We start from the raw sequence: 23,754 nt of genomic DNA, 5'->3' as shown, positions 1-23,754 counted from the left end.
TAGTCCCAGCTACTCTACTCGGGAGACTGAGGCAGGAGAACCACTTGAACCCAGGAGGCAGAGGTTGCAGTGAGCCAAGGTCAAGCCACTGCACACCAGCCTGAGCAACAGAGCCAGACTCTGTTTCAAACAAAAAATATATATATATATATATAAAATGTTCCTTTTGTCCCAACTCTTTAGACGTGGCATCTTACAGTTAGACAAATTTTTAGGTGCATCTTTACTGGCAAAATTACCCAAAGATAAGATTATTTCTGACTCTGTGATTTTTTTCACCTTTTTCTTTCCTGATTCCTACCACTCCTCACAGTTTCAATTCCTCTCTCCTACTTTGTTCTCCTTTCTGTTTCGAACATTTTGCTCCTAATTGCTTCAGATTTTTCTCCCTGTTCAGAAGTTTGTATATCTGAAAATTAAGTATTTTAAAACACTGTCTGAAGGAAGTGGGAAATTCTCCAGAAGCACAGAGAGAAGATTGTGAGGCTCTTCTGTTGGAATAAAAGCCCACGTTGGATGATGAAATTTTTCCACTAGCATGTCTTCCTCCTGTACATGCTTCACAGATGGTTTTTTTTTTTAAACAGCAAACTATGCAGAAATATTTTAAATTAATAAATAAATCATTGATTATTATGGCCTCAATTCTCATAACTCAATAATACTATATTGATTTTCATGTGTTCAACACAACACGTGCCTTGTCACTTATATATTTACTTAAATATTTTACACTGTACCTGAAATATAGTAGGTATTCATTATTATTCTCCAAAAGAATGAACACATGAATGAGTGAGTAAAGTTCCACAAAGCAAGGACCAGACCTTTCATATCATTGTAATTCACAGACCTAGTAGGGCATAAAGTGGGCACCAACTGTTTGGAGTATAAAAGCTTTGCTATGTTCCTGTGTTTATGATCTTGATGAAATTCTTTTGTTAAATTTAGCACAGGTTGTCACAAATCAGCATTTGATCAAAGTGGTTGCCTTATACTGGTTCATCTATACTTTTGTTCTCTTCCCCACATCCAATTATTGGAGCTGTTAGCCTCAATCACTGAAAAGTAAGATTGTTTCATTGTCATTCCAGACTTACTCCTCATTTCTTAGTGAAAACTAGTCTCTGTGACCTACATCTCCCTTAACTAAGCACTGAATTTCCCTATCCTTAGTCTTTCTTTTCTAATATAGATTTGAAGGGGATCAGAATGTGTCCCCCAAAATATGCTACTTCAGCATAAGTACTATTTTGACCTATTTTTGAGAAAGAATCTTCTGCCCTTCTCCTTTCTGCTTTAAGTGCTATAAATTTCCGCTTGTAAAGGTGTTTCATTCCCCATCTTGGGTGACTAAGTCTCATGGTCCTCTTCTTGATATGAGAGATGAGTCTGCATAACAATCCTTAGCTATCATACATTCCTAGTTACCTTCCCACAATTTACCACTCTTAGGAGCCCATTCCCCTACTCTGCCTCCTTTGTCTAGTCACTTCTTCACAGTTTATTGCCCTTTGTTCAAATTATATATAAACTCAGCATTCTTTTAGACTTTACATAGATAAGAGATAGTATAGCCTGGTGTTTAAGAGTTTGGACTTTGGGATCAAATATCAGTACCTCTACCACTTACCAAATGCATGACCTCAGGAGGATCACTTCACCTCTTGGGCCTTAAAACTAAAATGGAGATAATAAATATGTATGTATCTTAGGGTTGATATAGGAATTAAGTGAATCAAGGCTCTTAGAACTGTTGCTGGCACTCTGTAAGTGTTAGCAATTACTTACATTTTTTTATTTGCTCATTTTGTACACTCATATCCATATAATCATACTAATAATTTTCTGAGACTTTTCAAAGTCAATATTATGTTTTTGAAACTCATCCATATTGATGCATACATCTGTAATTTATTAGTTTTTCTCTATAGTTAACACATCATGCATGTATGTCATATCTCCCTAAGATAATTGTAAACTTTGGAGAGCAAGAACCGTATTTTCTATTCTCTGTGCTTTCAAGAAGTTCATGGTGGCATTTGTGATTTGTTCTTTGAGATGGTTAGCTGCGTTTCTGAGATATCTAAATTGGAGAAGAGGAGACTGAGGGGAACTTCCTAAGGGTTATTGAGGTTTTATATGGAGCATGGTGACTTCTCATTCTCTATCCCCATTGAGGCTTCAATTAGGTAAATATCCTAAGCTTCCCTGTGAGAGATTTAGGTGTATAATTGTAACTGGGTACCATGTGCTGTGTCAGCTCCTTTAACATAATTTATCCTACTTAATCCTCAAAACAAACCAAATGAGAAAGTATATTAGTTTTCTAGGACTGTTGTAACGAAGTACCACAAACTGGGTGGCTTAAGCAACAGAAACTTACTGCATCACAGTTGTGGAGGCTAGAAGTCCAAGGTCAAGGCATTGGCAGGATGGGTTCTTCTGAGGGAGGTGAGGGAGAATCTCTTGTAGACCTCTCCCCTAGCTCTTGGTGGTTCACTGGCAATCTTTGGTGTTCCTTGGCTTATGGATCTCTGCCTTCATCTTCACATGCTATCCTCCCTGTGTGTATGTCTTTGTCTACCTCTCTCCTTTTTAAGAGGAAATAAGTCATATTGGATTAAGGACCTATCCTCCTCCAACATGATATGAGTTTATCTTAACTAATTATATCTTCAATGGCCCTATTTCTAAATAAGGTCACATTCTGAGGTACTGAGGGTTAGGACTTCAACATATGAATTCAATGGGGTGACACAATTCCACCCAGTTAAAATAATAAAATAGGCCTAGAGAGGTTATGCTAACTTTTTGAAGTGGAATGGCTGGGAGCCCCCAGGTTCACATGGTAACCAGGTAGTTCTGAGGTGGGAGGTGAGGGAGGCAGTGCCGGTCCCCAAGAGCCACGGGGATGCTGCAGTGACCCGGACTGTGTGCAGTCACTCCCATAAAGTTGTCCAGACAAGAGGTAACAGAGTGAGCTCTGGAGTTAGTCAAATCTGCCACTCACTGGCGGCCTGATCTTAGGAAAGTTTTTCAAGCTCTCAGAGCCTCCGTTGCTTCATCTGTAAAATGGGATAATAGCATCAACCTCATGAAGTTGTGGAGATTAAAGGACATGGGACAGTAGTTGAGAAATGTAGTGATTATCAAAATGGACACCCATCCTCTTATCCCAGGCACACAAAAGAGAGCTCTAGTCCACATCCAAATTTCCTACACCTTGGCCCATTTTAATTAATTTAATGTATGTAACTAAGTGCAACCCTTGGCCAGAAACATCATTCAAGTGGGGACCATGGTAGGGGGTGGTAGAAGGGTCAGAAAGGGGAGATGCAAAGGAGAGCTAGAGAAAAGGATAACTCCAGCTCTCTGCCTCTCAGTGTGTCTCAAGGTGGGCATTATTGGTATTTGGAGGGGGACAGTTCTTCCTGTAGGGCCACTGTTCCATGCATTACAATAAGGTTGATATCCCTGGGCCCCTGAGTGCTAAGACATTAAATACCAGTAATAACCCCCAGTCATTGTGCCACCCAAAACACCCCAGACATTTCCAAGCTCTCCTCTAAGAATGGTTCCAGCCCTGATTGACAACAGTTGGTGATCCCAGCAGGACCCAAGCTGTACATTGTCTTTGGGAACTGCTGCAGCCACCAATGCAGGGATGAACTGACTGTTGCTGCTCAGTTAACCCTCGGTGTCTGATTCCTGAATTCCTCTGGGGTGATCCCTTCTCACTGCTGGATTTCTCCAACCTTGTTGTCCATAGTCTCTTCTAGGAGAAAATGGTGCAATTTCAAGGTTGCAGTTACAGGAGGAGGGGACAGTTTCTGTAAGGTAACACTGGGAGTGTCTTCAAAACCATGCAGTAAATAAAGTGCCAAAAATAAACACCTTGGGTCAACAGCTCCTCACTGTCATCTCCATTTGCATCTTCTAAGCTTCTGGCCACCTAAGAGATCTTACAACACAATGGAGTGGTCTGGGAAACCCCAAAATGAAGTCTCAGTATTACTCAGAGAGATGTGTGTTTGTTTGTGCAGCCATACAGAATTTAGCACATGTTGGGTAGCTTGATATGGTGATGCCAGCCAATGATGCTCACATAGAAGCTCAGTGGTTACTCATCCCTTTGGGAGGACTGCTTTTTGAGTTACATTTTCTTCTTTCTCCTTTAGTGATACAATCTGAAGTATGAAACTGAGTAAATATCGTGAAATGTAAGATGTTTGACCAAAACCAGTTAGCTATTCATTGACTATAGATTTAATTGAGCCACAGAAAGCCTAGATATGGTTCAATTTGGTTTAAATGCTGTAAAGTTTCCAATCCGTAAATGCAAGAGGTTTGGGGAAAAAAAAAAAAAAAAAAGAAAGAAAAATGCAACTATTACTGAACAAAATAAAAGCTCTGTCCTCTAAATGCCTGTTTTGGTTTAACATAGTGGCTTGCTTTACTTTCAGATAAATTGTCATTGAAGCAAAACCAAGATATGAGAAATGTGAACTCCCTCTTTCAACACAACCCATTGTGTTCAAATTCATAAGCAAGAAAATTAAGCGCCCACCTTCCTCTTTAAGGAAATATAAAAGTTGTTGCTTTGAAATAGAATTCACTGCTTTCAGACTTTGAGTGATAACTGTATTCACATCCAACCGGATCTGCAGCCCCCTTTCAAAAAATTCTTTCTCCTCGGTGGTGAGAATTACCCCACCTGGGATTCACTCTTCAAAAGGCTCAAGAAGCCTATTCATATGAATGAAACTGCTTTCTTCAGGGCAGATGCGGAAGCTGCCCTCCAGAGGGCTTGGGCAACCCGAGGAAAGGAAATCACCTCGGTCGGCAGTGTGGCTGCTGAGACTGCCGGGGGCTGCTGCCTGCTGCCTCTCGTGCCTGTCCTCTCCAAGATGCAGTTTTTTGATGCTGAGGAGCTCCTGGTCGATGAAGAGGATGATGTTTTTGGTGAAGGTAAACGCATCTTTCTGGCAGGAGCCTCTCTAGCCTACTTTGCTTTGTTTTGACACCACTGGACACTTTTGCCCAACTTGAGCAAGGACTTGAGTATTTTGAAATGATAAAAACGAAGCATTCTGAGTGAGATAGTAGCTGCAGATATCAGCTTAGGCACTGAAGGAATACACAAGGCAAGGAGTGGGACAAGGGGTTGAGTCATTCCTGCAAATACATTTTGTAAAGACATTACTAAAATAAAGGTTTAGTTTAGGCTGGAAAATATTACTAAATTTTTTGCCTTGTCTCTCTTCTGTTCTATCTCTTGTCTAACACCTTAAGGAAAGCCTGTCACAGTGGTTTAAGCATAGCAGGGCTGCTAAGGTAGAAGTTGAACAAATGGACCAGGAGTGGTTTTCCATGGTACCATGTTGCTTTGATTTGCACTTCTTTCTTTTTCTTTCTTTCTTTCTTTCTTTCTTTCTTTCTTTTTCTTTCTTTCTTTCTTTCTTTCTTTCTTTCTCTTTCTCTCTCTCTCTCTCTCTCTCTCGGTCTTTCTCTCTTTTTTTCGTTTTTTGAGACAGAGTCTTGCTCTGTTGCCCAGGCTGGAGTGCAGTGGTGCAATCTCAGCTCACCGCAACCTCAGTCTCCCGGGTTCAAGTCATTCCCAAGTAGCTGGGACTATAGGCATCTGCCACCGTGCCCAGCTAATTTTTGTATTTTTAGTAGAGACAGAATTTTGCCACGTTGGCCAGGCTGATCTTGAACTCCTGACTTCAGGTGATCCACCCTCCTTGGTACCCCAAAGTGCTGGGATTACAGGCGTGAGCTACCATGCCCAACCTGGGTCCTTCTCTCTTACTCTTTCTCACACATACTTGGCACTCCAACCCTCCATTCTCTTTTCCCATTTTCTTTTTTCCCAAGTTGGGATACTGGAGCCCTGGTAGCTTCCAACCCCCATTGGCACTGCTCAGTTTTCTGTTCTCATCTCACTGCTCTTCCGTGACTTGACCTGTCCACTAGAATTTAACTTAAAGGTTGCGATTTTAAAGGGATGATCTAATTATGGACGGATGTTTTGTTCAAGTGCTGCCTATGAGATTGGGCCATAGGCAAAAGCTTTTCTAGAATTTGGAGCCGCCAAAATAAAGGAAATTTGGACTCAAGAATCTCATGAATTTGGTTACTTTCCTCAAGAAACTATGTCTAGTAATTTTTTTGAAAACTCTATTCAGTAATTTTTTTAAAAGGAGCAATAGTAAGGTTTTTGTGTATGTGTAATTACCCAAGCAATACAAGTTCGTTGAAGAAAAATTACAGTGTCACAAAGAATCCCTTGTAATCTAGTCATGTAGAATGTAATCATTGTTAATATTTTGATGTTGTCTTTCTGCTATGTTGTTCTAGCTACAGAAATATTTAAAATCATAAGTTGGGTTTTTATCACAACTTAAATCAGTTTGAAGAATATCTACTGAGCTTCGCTGCTGTTTACCAAATTATCATTCTGTATCATTCTGTTGTGTTACTTTGATGGCAGGCATTTAGAGCCACCAATACCTTGAAGTTTGATCTTAGGCCCCGTTCTTCAGCTTTCATTTCTTAAAGATGTTTCCTCTTTAAGCAAACACCTTAAAGAGAAAATTTGTACTAAGATACTAACTCCTTTTAGGATCTGAAAAATGGTCACAACTATGAAGATAAGCGTAGAACGGAAAAATTGGCAATCATTCACCCACACCTCCCTCCAGGAGTGGCATTCCAAAACGCCCAGCAAACATTTCTTTGCCTACAGGAATTTTGCTCTTTTACGTCTGGCTATGATGCTTAAGAGCGCCCTCTATAGGCTGATGCCCTGCACTCTGGATTACGAGTGGCCCTATTCTGAAGGGAAGCGTTAAGACCAAGCAGGGCTGGATGAACCTGTGTGTTCTCTCTCCTGAGCATTCATCATTTCCAAGGTGATTATTGTAACCTCAATAACCATGTTGTTGTGGAATGGCTGGGGTCCCCAGGTTCCAGGTAGCTAGGTAACCAGGTAGCTCTGAGGTGGGAAGTGAGGGAGGTAGTGCAGGTTGATGAGTTGGGAGTCAAACGAGATTCAGACTCAAATTCTGGTTCTGCCTCGTGGTACCCATACAAGCTAACTTTGATCTCCTCAACGGTGAAGTGGGACAGTAATACCTATCGGCTGTACAGATTGTCTTCATAGTAGATTCATAATATTTGCGTTGCACTTCAATGTGGTATGCTTTATCTTTTCCAAATTGAGTATCTCATTTAACTTAATCCCTAAAGATTAAAGAGAAAATCATTGCAAGGCCAACATCCACTGTATTTTTATTCAGTTTTCAGAGCCGTGGCTCATGTTTGGCAATTTATGTGAAAGCATGTCCAGCTGGTGCCTCATTTTAAGCAAGCTCTGTGTGGGGTAACAGTCAAAAGCTTCAGCTCTGGAATTGCACAGTCTGGGCTTTGCCAACCAATTCACTTGTGACCTTAAGCAGGTTACGTAATCTCTCTGTGCCTCAGTTTACTCACTTATAAAATGGAGTTCAAACCTCATATGGCTGTATGTGGCTTAAGTGCTATGATAGGGAAAGCTTTTAGAACAGTGGTCAGTGCTCAATACATATTAATCCCTATTGTCTATTTACAAAAATGGGTTTATAGAATAGTGACCATTTTTCACGTGTCTGGTTAACCTCAGATTCAAAATAGGACTTATTTACAGAACTTCAGTTTATAAATAACTTTTCAGAGGTCTAATATGGCAGATACAGCACTGAACAAGTTGTTAGGAGTCTGAGTTGTAGCCTTGCCCCTGCTGTGGTATAGCTGGAGGATCTTGGGCAAGTCATTTACCCTCTTTGAGCCTCATTCTTCATCTGAAACAAGGGGACTGATTACACATTCTCTAAGCATTATACTACTCAGTCTTTACTTCAAAATGATGTATCTACTTATAAAAGTTCATGCGTGTTCTAGGATTCACGCATGCTTTCAGCTCACTTAACATGCCTAAGCAGAAAGCTTTTGGTACAATGAGTTTTCTGTAACATAAAAAAAAGGAAAATGCCCAGAAGCTTGTTATTAGGGCAACCACATTTCCTTGCAAGTGACACATTTTTAAAATCCCTTTCCCCCAGAGGTTACACAGATTTAGAATTTCAGTTCATTTGCTTAAAAGTATATATGAATTCATTTAGATATATGGACACTGTAAAGATCTGGGAAGAAAAATGAGTCAATGAGTCATGCTCACAATGTATTTTTTAAACAGCCTTTCTGAGATCCTGTTTGTTTCAGCAATTGTTTTTTGTGGTTAAAGGAAATGTTAAGGTTCACAGAACTTCGGAGCATTGGTGTGTAACTGCTCTTGTTCTAAAACAGGGTTGCATATAGTGAGAGAGAAAGAGAGAGAGACAGAGAGAAAGAAAAGGCATTCACCTACACACGACAAATCCCAATGTCTGTTCTCTCTCTTTCTCTCCCTGTCTGTGTTTCTTCTCTCTCTCTCTCTCTCTCTCACACACACACACACACACACACACACACTCACACAGCCTTAAGTTTGCTTTCCTAACAACATCGTCATGTCATTTAGAAAATGGTTACTATCAAGTAGGCTTAATCTTTCCTGGAGAAATTATTCATTCGATTATCAAGGAATTGAAAAACCAGTAAGCATTACAGACTCTTTTCCCATTGTTGTTTCAAACTTATCAAATTAAACGACTTTCATCTGTTTTGTCACTGTGTGATCTTGACAGCCAGTGTGGTCAGTGTTAGTGGAAATAACTGAATGGGTAATAATGGTAATGACTATAAGAATGCTGCTGCTGCTGATGATGACGATGACAATGATGATGACAATTGAAAAAAGGAAGAAAGAAGGGCCATGCACAGTGTAGGTTCCTATCCTGCTTTCAAGAACAGAACAGAATTCATGTGTGGGAGCAAACGACTCACCAGGTGGTAGTCAGTGAGTATTTTAAAAGCCAAAATTACTCCTTAGCACAAGTTAAAGCTCCAATTGCTTCTTTCCTTAGAAACGCGACCCGTCCCTGCCTCCATTTTCAGCACTGCTCAGTAATCTGTTGTCAAGTGCAAAGATTAGAATAATAAAACACCCCAACTTCACAGTAAGTGTGCAAAGTATTTCTCAGGTTCTTGTATTTCCTGGATATTTGCATGCCTTTTAGGATTATGCTTGAAGATGACAAGAAATTACAAATCATTTGTCAGATTTTCAAATGTCCCCCAGAGCTGATACAGTGCAGCTGAGCATGAGAATACTTCTCCCGTCCTAGATAACTGTGTCTGAGAAAGTCGTTTCAACCTCCACAAAGGAGGGGAACTCTCCCAGATGGAGATGAACTGGCAAAAGGAAGTCCACTCAACCATTAGCTGCCTGTTGCCTTAAAGAGACTAACAGCTGGTTGGGAAAAAATTGCCACTCACTTATGAACCAAGCCTCCCTCCTTTCTCCAAGCCAAGTAAGTTAGCACTTTTTCCCTTTCAAAGGGAACTTCAGGTCAGAGGGAGCAAGAAGACTACAAAACACTTACCAAAAAAAAAAAAAAACGTACTTAGGATAAATACCTATTTTTTTTTTTTTTGTCTTTCCATGTAGGCTGTTTATAAAACCAAGGTAGTATTTTTCTTTTAATAGGTAAATAATTATGCAATCTGGTATAATCTGGAATATTTTGATATTGTTTCCTGAATTGTAATTTCCCCTTCCAAAATTAATAGAAAGAAGAAAGGGGAAAAAAGCAATTAAATAAATATTATGTACAAAACTAATAAATGCTGAAAGTTCAGATGGGTTAAGTCATACCCTCCGTGGAAAAAGAGAAATCAAATGTAAAAGTATGTAAGTCTTGGCTAGAGAGGATTGGAGATTTTTGTGTGATTATGCCACATTTTATAACATGTAAATAAATACAAGCATTGCTATTTATGCTGAATCTTTCTCAAAAAATATCTGGGTTTCTCGAGTGGACCCAATAATGGCATTGGAATGCCCTAGTTTCCTGGGTTGAAAAGAATTGGTCACTCTTTGCTTACACGATTTTGCCAAGATTGCTTGGATCAATTTCCACCCCCGAATTCCTGGATAAATGCTTTAGTTGGAAGTCACTTTCCCTACTTTATTTGTTCCAGGGTCTGGAGCAGACAAAGACCTCCCCACAGTAATTCATGCTTGTGTGACCTCTGTCTTGGATTACTGCAAAACATTCTCTTCCCATAGATGTCTAGGAAGCTTTCTTTGGCTGGTGCCAAAGAGATGGTGTCATTGCAGGGGCATAAACTAAAATAGCACATTGCACTAAAGCTATGCAGGCTGTCTTAGCCACCAGTCCACCCCCCTGATTTATGGCCCCCAGTGACCTCAGAGTAACCTGTTTAGATCAGGCCAATGCCAAAAGGGGCCCAATATTACAAGTAAAACATTTTAGATGTTTATTTTAATATGTCCATGAGAAACCAGCCAAGTCTTAACTTTTTAGGAATGGTGAGTGTAAGATATACTAGAGTATGTCTTCCACAGGGCTTGAGTTGAAAACTAAAAGTGCATGCATACTCATTGTAGCTATGACAGTTTTAAAAAAAGAAAAATAAATGTGTAGCTGTTGTGACCAAAATATTAAAATAAATTCGGAGAGTTGCCCTCCCACCTCTCTTTTTGATAGAAGCCACTTCAGTTACACAAGCCAACATATTTATTAAAAAGATGTGATTTATCTAGTTAACTGTGCCTTCTGTATTTTTTCAAGAGACAGGGTCTCGCTCTGTCACCCAACCTGAAGTGCAGTGGTGTGATTGTAGCTCACTGCAGCCTCAACTTCCTGGGCTCAATTGATCCTCCTGCCTCAGCCTCCAAGTAGCTGGGACTACAGGTGTGCACCACCATATCCAGCTAATTTTTTTATTTTTTTGTAAAGCCAGGCTGTGACTATGTTGCCCAGGTTGGTCTCAAACTCCTTGCCTTAAGTGATCCTCCCGCCTAGGCCTCTCAAAGTGCTAGGATTACAAGCGTGAGCCACCGTGCTTGGCCTGCCTTGTACATTTTATTGTGCTAAGCAAATGTCAGTTTATTCAACTTCTCGTTTATTTTTGGATGGCAAAATTGTGTCTACTAATTACTTGCCAAAAGCTGTGATGTTTAACTAAAATGTTTAAAATGCAGTTGATTTTGGAAGATATTTTAAAGGAGAAAAGGTATTAGTTGAGACAAATTAAAGTGACTCTTTCAAGTACCAGAAGGACAGAGAAAAGTTGGAGAGGAAGGAAAGGACCTAGTAAATGGTCCTACAAGTGAAAATGGAAAGAAGAAAATGAAACTAGAAATGCAGGTGCTGATGAGACAGTAAACACTCTTATAATTCCTCATCATTCAGTATGATCCAGGCTATGTCAGGTGCTAGTTTCTGGGACCCTGAAATGTGGATGTGCTTGGCTGACTCTGAGAGTGATGATTCCATAGCATCTGCACACCCTAGATTGAAGAGGGAAGTGTCAAGAGCCTGAACTGTTTGATTCTTGTTGATAAACAAATCAGGTCATGTAAGCTAAAAATCCACTTTCCTTTGTGCTGTGTAGTCATAGCATATCTTATCATTTAGAATATTCCTTCCTTCCAAAAAAAAACAGAACAATTTACTTTATCCTTTTCAGATATTTTTAAGAGAAAGATTTTGACCTATGCTGTGATAGCAATCAAAAGCCAGATATAATGGGCAGTGTTTCTCCAGAAGGCAAATTAATAATAATTTATATCATCATTCTTTCACATGTTGGCTTTCTATATCTTCAATTTTTTCATGTCTCAGTTTGCTTAAGAAATGCTTCAGGCAGGAGATACTTAAGGACACAGTGTTGGATACAAAGTAAAACTCCTGGAACTTAAAATATAAATGTGAGAAATGTGAACTTTCTGGGGTGGGTAAGGTGGCTCTTTTCCAAATTGAGGAAGAGAGAAAACACTCAGATCTAGCTTTGTAAAGATTTTCATTAATAGAGAACCTCCTAAACAGAGAAGAGATCCTGGGGTTATTCGTCTGCAGCTATATTACAAGTTTAACTCTAGACAGCAATTATTTCTAAATAAAATAAAGAGAAGAAAGAACTTGCTGCCTTCCAGAAAGTGATGAGGTTATGGTGCCACTTTTCACTGCAGACTTTTCTTTCTTTGCCTTTGAATTATTGGGAGTTAAAGGTTTGAATATTTATACTATACCACTCACACAGCAGCAGCATAAGAGCAGCTGGTCCCTTCTCCCTCTTGACTTCATTCTAAACAGTTCATTCAGTGTAAGTAACAAAAGGATAACTTGCCTTTCAGATCACAAGATGAGTCAGCTGGCTGAGCCTTTGAGTACAACTTTTTTATGTGAACTTCAGAAATCTCTGACAGAGAATAAATATGAAAACATTTTCTATGGTGGGAATTTTCTTTCTATTGATAACAGCAAAATACACTAGTAGAATGGTATTTAAAGAAAAATATACCAAAGACTCAAATAAGCAGATATGATTTGTGGAAGGCACTCTTAACTCTCTTAACTGCCTTCAGATAAATGACATGACTAAAATATTAGGAAAAACAAACTCTTCTTCAACTTGTGGTTCATACGCTGAGGGTTACCAAGAATGTCTTTGAGGTAGGGCGTGACTCACACCCCTGTTAATCTCCACAAGCATCTCTAAAAACTGAAAAAGCAATTAACATTTTAAATCTTAAGAAAGCATAGTAGAAAGCTTTTTAAATAAAACATTGCAATTTTGAGTGGTCTGCATTCTACAATCTGAGTAAAAAATCACGTGTTGCTCTGCAAACAGCTTCTAGAGAAGGCCCAGACCCCTTTTCTAACCATATTGCTGTATTGGGTACTTTGCATACAGAAATTCTGAAGTCATTGTTGTTTTCGAATCTTTGATTTTTAGCTTCCAGACTTCCAAACTGAGGGAAAGTAGCATATATGCTGTGGAATGAGCAAAATATTTGAACTCATAAAACCTAGTTCAACTTACTATTTGTTTGGCTTTAGGCAAATTACCTAACTCCTCAGAAGATTCAATTTCCTTTTTCCAGTGAAAATGATGATAATAGGCCAGGCGTGGTGGCTCATGCCTGTAATCCCAGCACTTTGGGAGGCTGAGGCAGGTGGATCACGAGGTCAAGAGATTGAGACCATCCCGGCCAGCTAACATGGTGAAACCTCGTGTCTACTAAAAATACAAAAATTAGCTGGGCACGGTGGTGTGCACCTGTAGTCCCAGCTACTCCAGAGGCTGTGGCAGGAGAATCACTTGAACCTGGGAGGTGGAGGTTGCTAGGTGGAGGTTGCAGTGAGCTGAAATCGCACCACTGCACTCCAGCCTGGTGACAGAGCAAAACTCCGTCTCAAAATAAAAAATAAAAGAAAATGATGATAATAAAGGTGATGGTAGTGGTGGTTGTAGTGGTGGTAATGGTGATGATGATTATGATGATATTGATGATGGTGGTGGTGGCGGTAGTGGTTGGACCAATGGTAGTGATGATGGTGGTGGTAGTGGTTATAGAGATAATAATAATGGTGGTGGTGGTAAGGTGATGATAATGATAATAATCATGATGATGGTGGTGGTAGTGGTATTGGTTATGATGGTGATGGTGGTGATGGTTGTAGTTGTGGTTATGGTGATGATGATTGTGATGCTAATGTTGATGGTGGTGGTGATGATAATCATGATGATGATGGGTGGTGGTAATAATGATGATAGTGGTGGTGGTGATGGTGGTGATGATTGTAGTTGTGGTGGTGGTGGTGGTAGTGATGGTGGTGAGGTGATGATGATTATGATAATCATGATGATGGTGGTGGTGGTAATGTTGATGATGGTGGTGGTGATGATAATGGTGGTGATGGTTGTAGTTGTGGTTATGGTGATGATGATTGTGATGCTAATGTTGATGGTGGTGGTGGTGATGATAATCATGATGATGATGGGTGGTGGTAATAATGATGATAGTGGTGGTGGTGATGGTGGTGATGATTGTAGTCGTGGTGGTGGTGGTGGTAGTGATGGTGGTGAGGTGATGATGATTATGATAATCATGATGATGGTGGTGGTGATGATAATGGTGGTGGTGGTTGTAGTTGTGGTGGTGGTGATGGTAGTGGTGGTGAGTTGATGATGATGATAATCATGATGATGGTGGGTGGTGGCAATGATGATGATGGTGGTGGAGATGATGATTGTGGTGATGCTGATGATGATGTTAGTGATGATGGTGATGATGGTGATGATTAACCTCTCAAAAAACTGCTGAGTTTAAAGGGAGATAATGTATGATATACTTGAAAACCATAAGGGCAGGCCGGGCGCAGTGGCTCAAGCCTGTAATCCCAGCACTTTGGGAGGCCGAGACGGGTGGATCACGAGGTCAGGAGATCGAGACCATCCTGGCTAACACGGTGAAACCCCGTCTCTACTAAAAAATACAAAAAAAAACTAGCCGGGCGAGGTGGCGGGCGCCTGTAGTCCCAGCTACTCGGGAGGCTGAGGCAGGAGAATGGCGTGAACCCGGGAGGCGGAGCTTGCAGTGAGCTGAGATCCGGCCACTGCACTCCAGCCCGGGTGACAGAGTGAGACTCCGTCTCAAAAAAAAAAAAAAAAGAAAAAGAAAACCATAAGGGCTTACTACATAAGTATCAGTTATTATTTAACTGTGATTTTCTCAGCTGTCTCAGCCTCCCAAGTCTATACAATTCCTCCCTCTTCTATTCTTGGCCTTTGTTAGGAAGAGCTGGCTTAATAAAAGACACAAGTTGATTAGAGCAGAGCTATTGCGACTGCTCACCTCAAATGCTTTCCTGAGAATATAGAGGTACCTCTGGCTCACGAATTAGCAAACCTGGTTGCTATCTGATCTCCACCATGTGACCAAGGCAGGGCTCAGAAAAACCCCATTGCTTGGCACAGAATACATACGTGATTGCTTACCCGTGTGCTATTGCATTAATCAATCTGGTCTCTGCCTGAAAATTCTCTGGGTATCCAAGGGAGAAACACGTACTATGGCAGTTTTATTGTGTAGAGGGGCCCCTTGCCTCAGAGGTGAAAATCATATCTTTAACCATATCTTTAGCAGTGTGCAGGACCTATTTCTTGAGTAAATATTTACTTGTGGTAAACACATCAGAGGCACTGCCTCCCCCATCACCACTTTACAGAGTTCTTTGAAAAATGTAATCTGAGAAAAGCTGAACTTTCTGTATCTGTTAAAACATTTCTAATTTAAAGATAACACCCACTGAAAACTTTAATGTTGTACATGTTACAATATTTTAGGACAGCAATTAAGATTTTAAATGAAGCCTCTACAATGTTCTCTCTAGTGGTGTTTTGTTTTTGTTTTAGATTCCATTGTTTTAAAAATATTTTCAGTGGTAAAACTCCCTGAAAAAAATGATAATCTGTTTATGTGTATTTGTGTATAAACATTAATTTTATACAAATGTACAGGACAAACATTAGCTCAGTTGCTTCATAATAACACTACATTGGACAGAGAAAGAGTGAATAGAGTCAACCCTCTGTGAGCTCATTGACAAATACTTATTGAGTACCACTCATAAAAGTTATGAGCAGGGCACATACTTAGTTGGTTAGGTTGGAAATGGTACCAGCTGCAGCAGAGTAGACCAAGAATGGATGAATCTAAATTTTTTTTTTTTTTTTTTTGAGACCGAGTCTCACTCTGTCACCAGGCAGGAGTGCAATGGCGCAGTCTTGGCTCACTGCAACCTCCGCCTCCCGGGTTCAAGTGATTCTCCTGTCTCAGCCTCCTGAGTAGCTGGGATTACAGGCATCTGCCACCACGCCCAGCTAATTTTTGCATTTTTAATATAGACAGGGTTTCACCATGTTGGCCAGGATGGTCTCGATCTCTTGACCTCCTGATCCGCCTGCCTTGGCCTCCCAAAGTGCTGGGATTACAGGCATGAGCCACCATGCCCGGCCTGAACCTAAATTCTCTACTCTTCTGGAAAGGCAACTGATGGCGGATCAGAAGCATCATCTGCCCTATGCAAAAAGACAACACAGCTTGTCCTTTACAACAAGGACTACAATGCAGAAGACAGAGATAGCCCCGTGGGTCTTCCTAATATTGATGATACACCTGGAAAAGTAGGTGTTTATGCCTTACGACCCACCAGGTAACACTGAGAACTGCACACAGTGAGTCAGTGGCTTTCTGCACTGCTCTTGGTCTAGGCAGAGACGGATAAGCCATGGCCTCAGGCCAGATCCAGCCAATTGCCTGTTTTTGTATCGCCTGCAAGATAAGAATGATTTTTTACAGATAACATTTGCAATTAATTTGGTGATAGGGATCACTAACCTAGAATCTCAATTAAGTAAAACATTATCCCAAAGGAAAAGAATTCCATTCTTGTCCTTACTAGACCATTTTTTAAAGTACTCAATTATATTTTGAATTTTGTCAATAATGATATGTGAAATTTTATTTTCTTTCTTGTTGTATGTCTTTATATAATTTCCTCATTTTTATCACTTGGCCCACAAAGCATAAAATATTTATCTAGCTTTTTACAGAAAAAGGCTGCCAACTCCTAGTCTATGTCATCAACTTCCAAATCTTAAGGTCATTGAGAGTTTTGTAATCATCTCTTCCTCTTCCCCTTTTGCATCATCTCTTCCTTCCTTCTCATGTCTGCTGGGAGGGTCTTATTATTAAATCCCCATGTAGGAAGGGACTTATCACTTCTTATGGTTATTTTAAAACTCTTTTAAAAAGAATATCTGTCATTATATTACATTGCTCTGTAATACCAATTGGAAGGATGATGAAAAATTGGTGGCTAAAACAGAATGCCTTGGGTTTGGGGAGGGAACAGAAGGCAACATCCTATAAAAGGAGAAACACCATAAGACTAAGGATCTTTTCTGTCAGCCCAACAGTAAATCAGGTGAAAGAAGATAGCACACAGCAAGTGTCCAAGGAGTCTTTTCTATTTACACCACTGCAACATTTCAAGGGACTTCTTTCCCCCATGTGATGCTTTGAGTACACACATCTCCAAGATCTGAAGCCCTTAGACCTAACCATAATGAATGATAATGAATGATAGGCAAGCACGACGCAAAGTTGTCTTTTTGGCTTTTGCACACACGCAAGTCCCAGTTTACCAAGGAGTGATGGTGCCAGGCCTCAGGGAGCATCTCCCAAAGAAACCACAAATTGGAAATGCATTACCTTACGTTAGGAGATTACATGGGATTAGCAGAGCTTTGATCATCCCAAAACAGTGCTGGCTCTTGCCCACTGCCCCATGTCTGTAAAGCAGACCAGCATGTGTCTGCTCAGCCTGCATGTTAATTCAAGAACAAGGAAGCCTTTTCAAAACAGACACAACAGGAGAGCACTTAAAAGCACTGCCACACACACCCATGCACATTTGGAGGGGCCACACGGCTCCTGGTTGCTACGCATTACAAGAGGCAGGAATGCTGAGCTCTGTGAGGCATTTCTGAGCAGTTTTTTTTTTTTTTTCTTTTTCGCCTAGGCTGGAGTGCAATAGTGCGATCTCGGCTCACTGCAACCTCTGCCTCCCAGGTTCAAGTGATTCTCATGCCTCAGTTTCCCAAGCAGCTGGGACTACAGATACATGTCATCATGCCCGGCTAATGTTTTGTATTTTTAGTAGAGAGGGGATTTCACCATGTTAGCCAGACTGGTCTCAAACTCCTGGCCTCAAGTGGTCTACCCACCTCAGCTTCCCAAAATGCTGGAATTACAGGAGTGAGCCACCGTGCCCAGCCTCTGAGCAGTTCTAACTTGCTGTGGGGGAGAAAAATCTTGCTATTAAAAAGAGTTAGGAAACTCTTGGCCACTGTTGGTAGGGATATAAAATGGTACAGCCTCTATAAAAAACAGTATGACAGTTCCTAAAAAAAATTAAAAATAGAATTGCCATGTGATCCAAAAATTCCACTTCTGAGTATATACCCAAAAGAATTAAAAGCAGAGTCTTGAAAAGATATTTGTATATCATATACATAGCAGCATTGTTTGCAATAGCCAAAAGGTGGAAGCAACTCAAGTATTCACCCATGCAAAATGTAGTACAGTATATATATACAGTATATATTGTATCTATACTGTATAGTAGTATATATACAATATATAGTAGTACAGTATACAGTACTGTACTACTGTATACATATGTACATATGTACTGTGTACATATGTATACAATAATGTAGTACAGTATACAGTATATATTGAGATCAGGTATATATATATATACACACAATGGAATATTATTCAGCCTGCAAGAAGAATGAAATGCTGACACCTGCTACCATATACATGGACCTTGAGGACATTATACTAAGTGAAATAAGTCAGTCATAAAAGACAAATACTGTATGAATCCACTTCTGTGAAGTACCAAGAGTAATCAAATTTATAGAAAAAATAAATAGACAGTGGTTGCCAGAGGCTGGAGGGAGGAGAAAGTAGGGAATTGCTTTAATGGGCATAGACTTTTAGGTTTGCAAAATGAGAGAGTTCTGGAGTTTGCTGCAGAGCAGTGTGAATATACTTTACACTACTGAACCATACACTTAAAAACAGTTGAGATGGTAAATTTTATGTTATGTGTATTTTACCTTTTTTTTTTTTTTTTTTTTTGAGACTGTCTTGTTCTGTTGCACAGGCTGGAGTGCAATGGCACCATATTGGCTCACTGCAACCTCTGCCTCCCTGGTTCAAGCAATTCTTGTGCCTCAGCCTCCTTGAGTAACTGGAGCTACAGGCACATGCCAACACAGCAGGCTAATTTTGGTATTTTCGGTAGAGACAAGGTTTCACCACATTGGCCGGGCTGGTCTCGAACTCCTAACCTCAAATGATCCACCTGCCTCGGCCTCCCAAGGTGCTGGGATTACAGGCATGAGCCACCACGCCTGGGCCCTTACCATATTTTTGGTTTTTTAAAGACTTCAGAATGGGTACATAAAAAACTGGAAGCTACCAGGCCATTCCTGAGGGTCTGTAGAGCAGGAGCTTTTTCTTGAGCCACGTAAATTTAACAGTAGGGAACTGAATTTCCACAAAAGATAGAAGTGGTTCTAGGGAGCTGACGCTGACCAAGGCTAAGCATATCTGATACAATCTTAGAAAGACTGGTTCCTTTATAACAGCATATGTGAGAGTTACGTATGGGATTCTTGCTACTAATTTCTTCCTAGCTGGGCATCAGTTTCAGGAACTCTGCAAAAATACTTTGAGATTAGTACTTACTGAGGCTCCTCTAGAGATGAATAACATAATTAGAAGATGTGTCTCCCTTGGGGGTTTACGAGATCTTTAGGGATATAAATAATGTTTTTTTTTTTTTTAATTACTCATTTAAAGAATATCGGCCAGGCGTGGTGACTCATGCCTATAATCCCAGCACTTTGGGAGGCCGAGGAGGACGGGTCACTTGAGGTCAGGAGTTCGAGACCAGTCTGGCCAACATGGTGAAACTCCTTCTCTACTAAAAAATACAAAACTTAGCTGGGCATGGTGGCACACATCTGTAATCCTAGCTACTTGGGAGGCTGAGGCAGGAGAATTGCTTGAACCCGGGAGGCGAAGGTTGCAGTGAGCCGAGATCATGCCATTGCACTCCAGCCTGGGCAACAGAGTGAGACTCTGTCTCAAATTTAACAAAAAAAGAAAGAATATCAATTGAAAGTCTTCCATATGCTTGGTTCAGTTCTATTCTGGCTCTCGGGATACAGCAGTGAATGTAACAAAGTCCCAGCCTTGTGAAGTTATATTGCAGAGAAGAGAGACAGACAATAGGCAAGCCTATAAAAATACAGTACATCGGGGGAGGGGGGCGATAAGTGTTATGGAAAAAAATTAAGTGCAGGGTGGGCAGAATAGGACATGGTGGTCAGGAAAGACTTTACTGACAAATTCCCAGAGGTCTGAAGTCAAGGTCTGAACATACGGAGGTCTGGGGAGAGTGTTCCAGGAATAGTAAGGAAACCAATGTGAGCAAGGCAGAGAATGGTAGAAGATGAGATCTAAGGCTGGGCATGGTGGTTTATGCCTGTAATCCCAGCACTTTGGAAGGCCAAAGTTGGAGGATCACTTGAGATCAAGTATTTGAGACCAGTCTGGCCAACATGGTGAAACCACGTATCTACTATAAAAAAAAAAAAAAAAATTAGCTGGGTGTGGTGGCACGTGCCTATAGTCCCAACTACTTGGGAGGCTGAGACAGGATAATTGCTTGTGCCCAAGAGGCAGAGGCTGCAGTGGTCTGAGATCATGCCACTGCACTCAAGCCTTGGTGACAGAGACTCTGTCTCCTCAAAAAAAAAAAAAAAAAAAAAAAAGAAGAGAGATCTAAGAGGTTTTGGAGAGTTCAGCTCCTGTAAAGCCTTATAGGCTACTGTAAGGATTTTAGAGAAGATGGGAAGCCATTGGCCAGTGTTGAGCAAAGTGATGCAATCTGATTTACCTTACAAAAGAATCATTCTGACTGTTGTCTTGGAAAGAAAGATGGGGGAATAAGGGCAAGGGCAGGTTAGGAGACCATGGGCTTATTCCAGAAGAGCTCATGGGATTCTTACCTGGCCTGCTACTGGCTGAATACTGGGGGCATGGGAAAAAGTGGTCAAGGATGATTCCAGGGCTTTGGCCTCAGAATCTGGAAGGATAACATTGTTCTTTACTGAAATGAAGATGGCTGCTGAAGGAGTAGACTTAAGGTGAGAAAGGGTATTGCTGTGATGCAGAATCAAGAGTCCAGTTTTGGACAGTTAAGTTTATAGTATACATATAAATTGTGGATGACTTCATGAAGTCCCATTCTAAGTACTTAGAATAGTGAACACTCAGGAAATAGTTGTTGAAATGTTGCCTATAAAGCAGCCTATACATAATTGAAAATTATACATATATTTATCTTTAGCTTATAGGGATTGGACTATATAAACTATATGGTTTGTTCCATAAGTCCATGAGTTCAATAATATAATGCAAACTGTTCAGAACACTAAAGGGCAATTTAGGGAAAGACCAGAGGGAAAGGGCTGGAATAATCTGAGCAGGCTTCTTGCAGGTGAATATTTGAAGTTGAGAGCTTAACATCCTTGGAAGCAGTGTTCTGATAAACACGATAATTGTAGGAATGCATCAGGGAATGCTTTATCTTCACATACTCTCCTGCATTTGGTGCTATGCATACCAAGTTCACATGCTTGCATTTCTTGCCCTTTTGCTCCAAGGCCATACATTCATAGAATCTCAGCTGGAAGAGACCTAAAGAGGTGTTTGGTCTACCTTCCTAACAGAAGGCTGGCAAGAATCAGCCCCAGTGCTCAGCTCCCTCCCTTTATCCCTCCAAAAGAGATGTATATGTCTTCATCATTTATACAACTGTTTAACAGTCAATAGCTAGCAGGCATCACATTTGCTTTTATTTTAACTCAAATCCCACAAGTTATATCTTCAATCACTTCTCTTTATTCTAATTCTGGGAAATAATTGTTCTTCCTTCTGCAAGACAGTCCTCAAAAATCATTAAAATAACATAGTAACAATACCAGTAACTCTCCAAACACTGAAATCGCCAGTCCAATATTTGTATTCCACCAGGCACTTGAGTCGAATAGTATCTACTGCCGACAAGAGGGCGAGTGTATTCTCAGTGGTGAAGAGGCCTGAATGTCTGTGAATTAGGATATGAAATGCAGGGGCACACGGCCTACAGCTGTTGAACTTGAAGTCCTCTGTGAATGCAAACCACACAGCTGAGAGGCACTTCTCAGAGAGGCCTGTGTACGTTTGCTCTTCTAGATGTCCAGGGCTTACCCTCATTGTGACTGAGCCACCGTCTTGTGTGCAGAGAACAAACGAGAGCAGGTGTTCACATTTATCTTCCTCAAGCAGCCCCTTGAGGCTCTTTGGGGGAGGGTCAGGGAAGGAAGAGGCTGAAATACAGCCTTCCATCCCCCAGCTCTCACTCCTGCCAGCAGACAGCTGTTTCAGTCTCTTCTTGCTGCTGCTAATGAAAACATAGCCAGGACTCAATAAAAGATATTTAATATGGGATTGCTTGGAGAAGCCACTTTCTTTGGAGATTTGCTTAAACCAAAGCTCTTGGATTTGTTTCCATTGCTGTGAAATTTTCACCTCCAGCAGCCTTAGCATGAATGACCTATTTTGAACGTGACAGTGATTACACTTTGGTGGCGTGAATAATTTATTAGGTGCAAGAGCACTGTCAACGTAGTATTATTACAGCAGTCTTGCTTGCCTGGCTAATTATGGAAGATGACAGCACTCTATCCTGTTGTCACAGCTCCTCTCCAAAGCTGCCAGGGATGTGGATTCTATGTGAGCAGAGAAGGAAAGAGGGGAAATGGGGCCAGGTTCCTGCTACCAAAGAAGGCTTTGTGGGTTGAGCAGGCTGTGCTGCCGGAGTTAGATTTCCACTTTCACCTCTGTAAAGTGAAACTGTGCTGGGCCCATGGGGATGAATCTTGTATCCAGTATCCTGATTTTGCATAAAATGTGTGTTAGTTGGGGGAGGTGCAGGCTGTGAAAGAGTGACTTAGGAAGGAAAGAGGCATTAGACCCTGGAGCTAGCTAGGGTATCTAATGGTTTCCAGGCTTACAGAGGAGGCACAGGCCTTTTTAGCATGCAGCTGGATTCAGAGCCTAGGAGCAGGAGTATGAAAGAAAGGAATAGAGCACAGCCAGGAGGAGCCCCAGTTATGGCTTCAGAGTGCGTTTCCTTGTATTTTAAGCTGCCTTGAGACTCTCTAGAGCTTTCCCTAGCTTTGCCTGAGTATTAGTGACAGCTCATTTAACCTTACTGAGACCTCAGTTCCAGATATAAATTAGGCTCCAAAATAATGTCCATGAAGATTTTGAAGATTAACAGTCAGTGACAAAGTTTTAAGCAATAGGGCTTCTGGGCCCGTAATTCCTTCTAAAATTACCTCCTGAAGTTAATGGTCCCAGCTTTATGAAATAGGGATGAACTAACCTTTGGGAAGATCTTTGCATAGGTGGGGGCAGGGAGACAGAAAAGAATTAAACAGGATTACATACAGTAACATCACTAGCCTACAATGGAAAGAGAAATGAAAATTAAATTAAGGGAGCTACCTGAAGAAGAAATATTTTAAAAATATGAATGACTGGATAAAAGCAGATACTTTAAAATTTTCAGTAATAGGTAATGATTAATGACTATCAATCAAGCTAATGTCAGGAAGCTGACGGCTCCCTCAAGTTAGAATAATTCAAGGAAACTTATTTACAATGAGACAAGTTACAAGGGGGATGGGGATGCTGGGGATAGTGGGGTCCATGGTGACCTCATAGGGAGGAGCCAGGGAATGCATATTCTCACCTCACTTTCATCTCCTGTTGGGGGTCCCCGTTGGCCAGACCCACCTGGATATCACAGGGCAGCCACTGATGTGGTCCGTACAGGTGAACCCTCCAGGAGAGAGAAGATGGAGATGGACAGAAAGGGGCAACATGGGGTAACCTGCAAACCAGGGACTGCATCAGGCACAGGGACACAGAATGAATAAATCACCTTGGAGGACCTTTACAGATACATCTCTTCTTTTAATGTTTCCTCTGATCGTGAGAGAAGAAGGAAAGATATTGTGAAGTGAAAGTCAACTTAGAACCTTTAAAAAAGCCTACTACAGCTGGGCGCGGTGGCTCATGCCTGTAATCCCAGCACTTTG

At 40.9% G+C, this 23,754-nt stretch overlaps 1 protein-coding gene and 1 long non-coding RNA gene across 7 annotated transcripts in view; both read left to right on the top strand.

The window, feature by feature from the left end:
- The window catches only part of RIPOR2 (RHO family interacting cell polarization regulator 2), a 247,534-nt gene that overhangs the window by 108,756 nt on the left and 115,024 nt on the right, over positions 1-23,754 (top strand). For 3 of the 6 annotated variants that reach the window (XM_033216400.1, XM_033216405.1, XM_033216404.1), the window contains exon 1: positions 4,781-4,971. The exons of the other annotated variants lie outside the window; for them this stretch is intronic. In XM_033216400.1, coding sequence (XP_033072291.1) covers positions 4,911-4,971 — 61 coding nt within the window. In that variant the 5' untranslated portion in view covers positions 4,781-4,910. Of the gene's footprint in view, positions 1-4,780; positions 4,972-23,754 lie in introns of those variants that run through there. 6 annotated transcript variants of the gene reach the window in all.
- On the top strand, positions 6,924-9,543 carry LOC117086817. Its single transcript, XR_004438588.1, has 2 exons — positions 6,924-8,941; positions 9,270-9,543. It is a non-coding gene; the product is annotated as an uncharacterized LOC117086817 (long non-coding RNA).

Source organism: Trachypithecus francoisi, unplaced genomic scaffold (genome assembly GCF_009764315.1).
Source record: "Trachypithecus francoisi isolate TF-2019V2 unplaced genomic scaffold, Tfra_2.0 Lachesis_group10, whole genome shotgun sequence".
Lineage (NCBI taxonomy): Eukaryota > Metazoa > Chordata > Mammalia > Primates > Cercopithecidae > Trachypithecus > Trachypithecus francoisi.
This window is presented reverse-complemented; position numbering and strand designations above follow the sequence as displayed.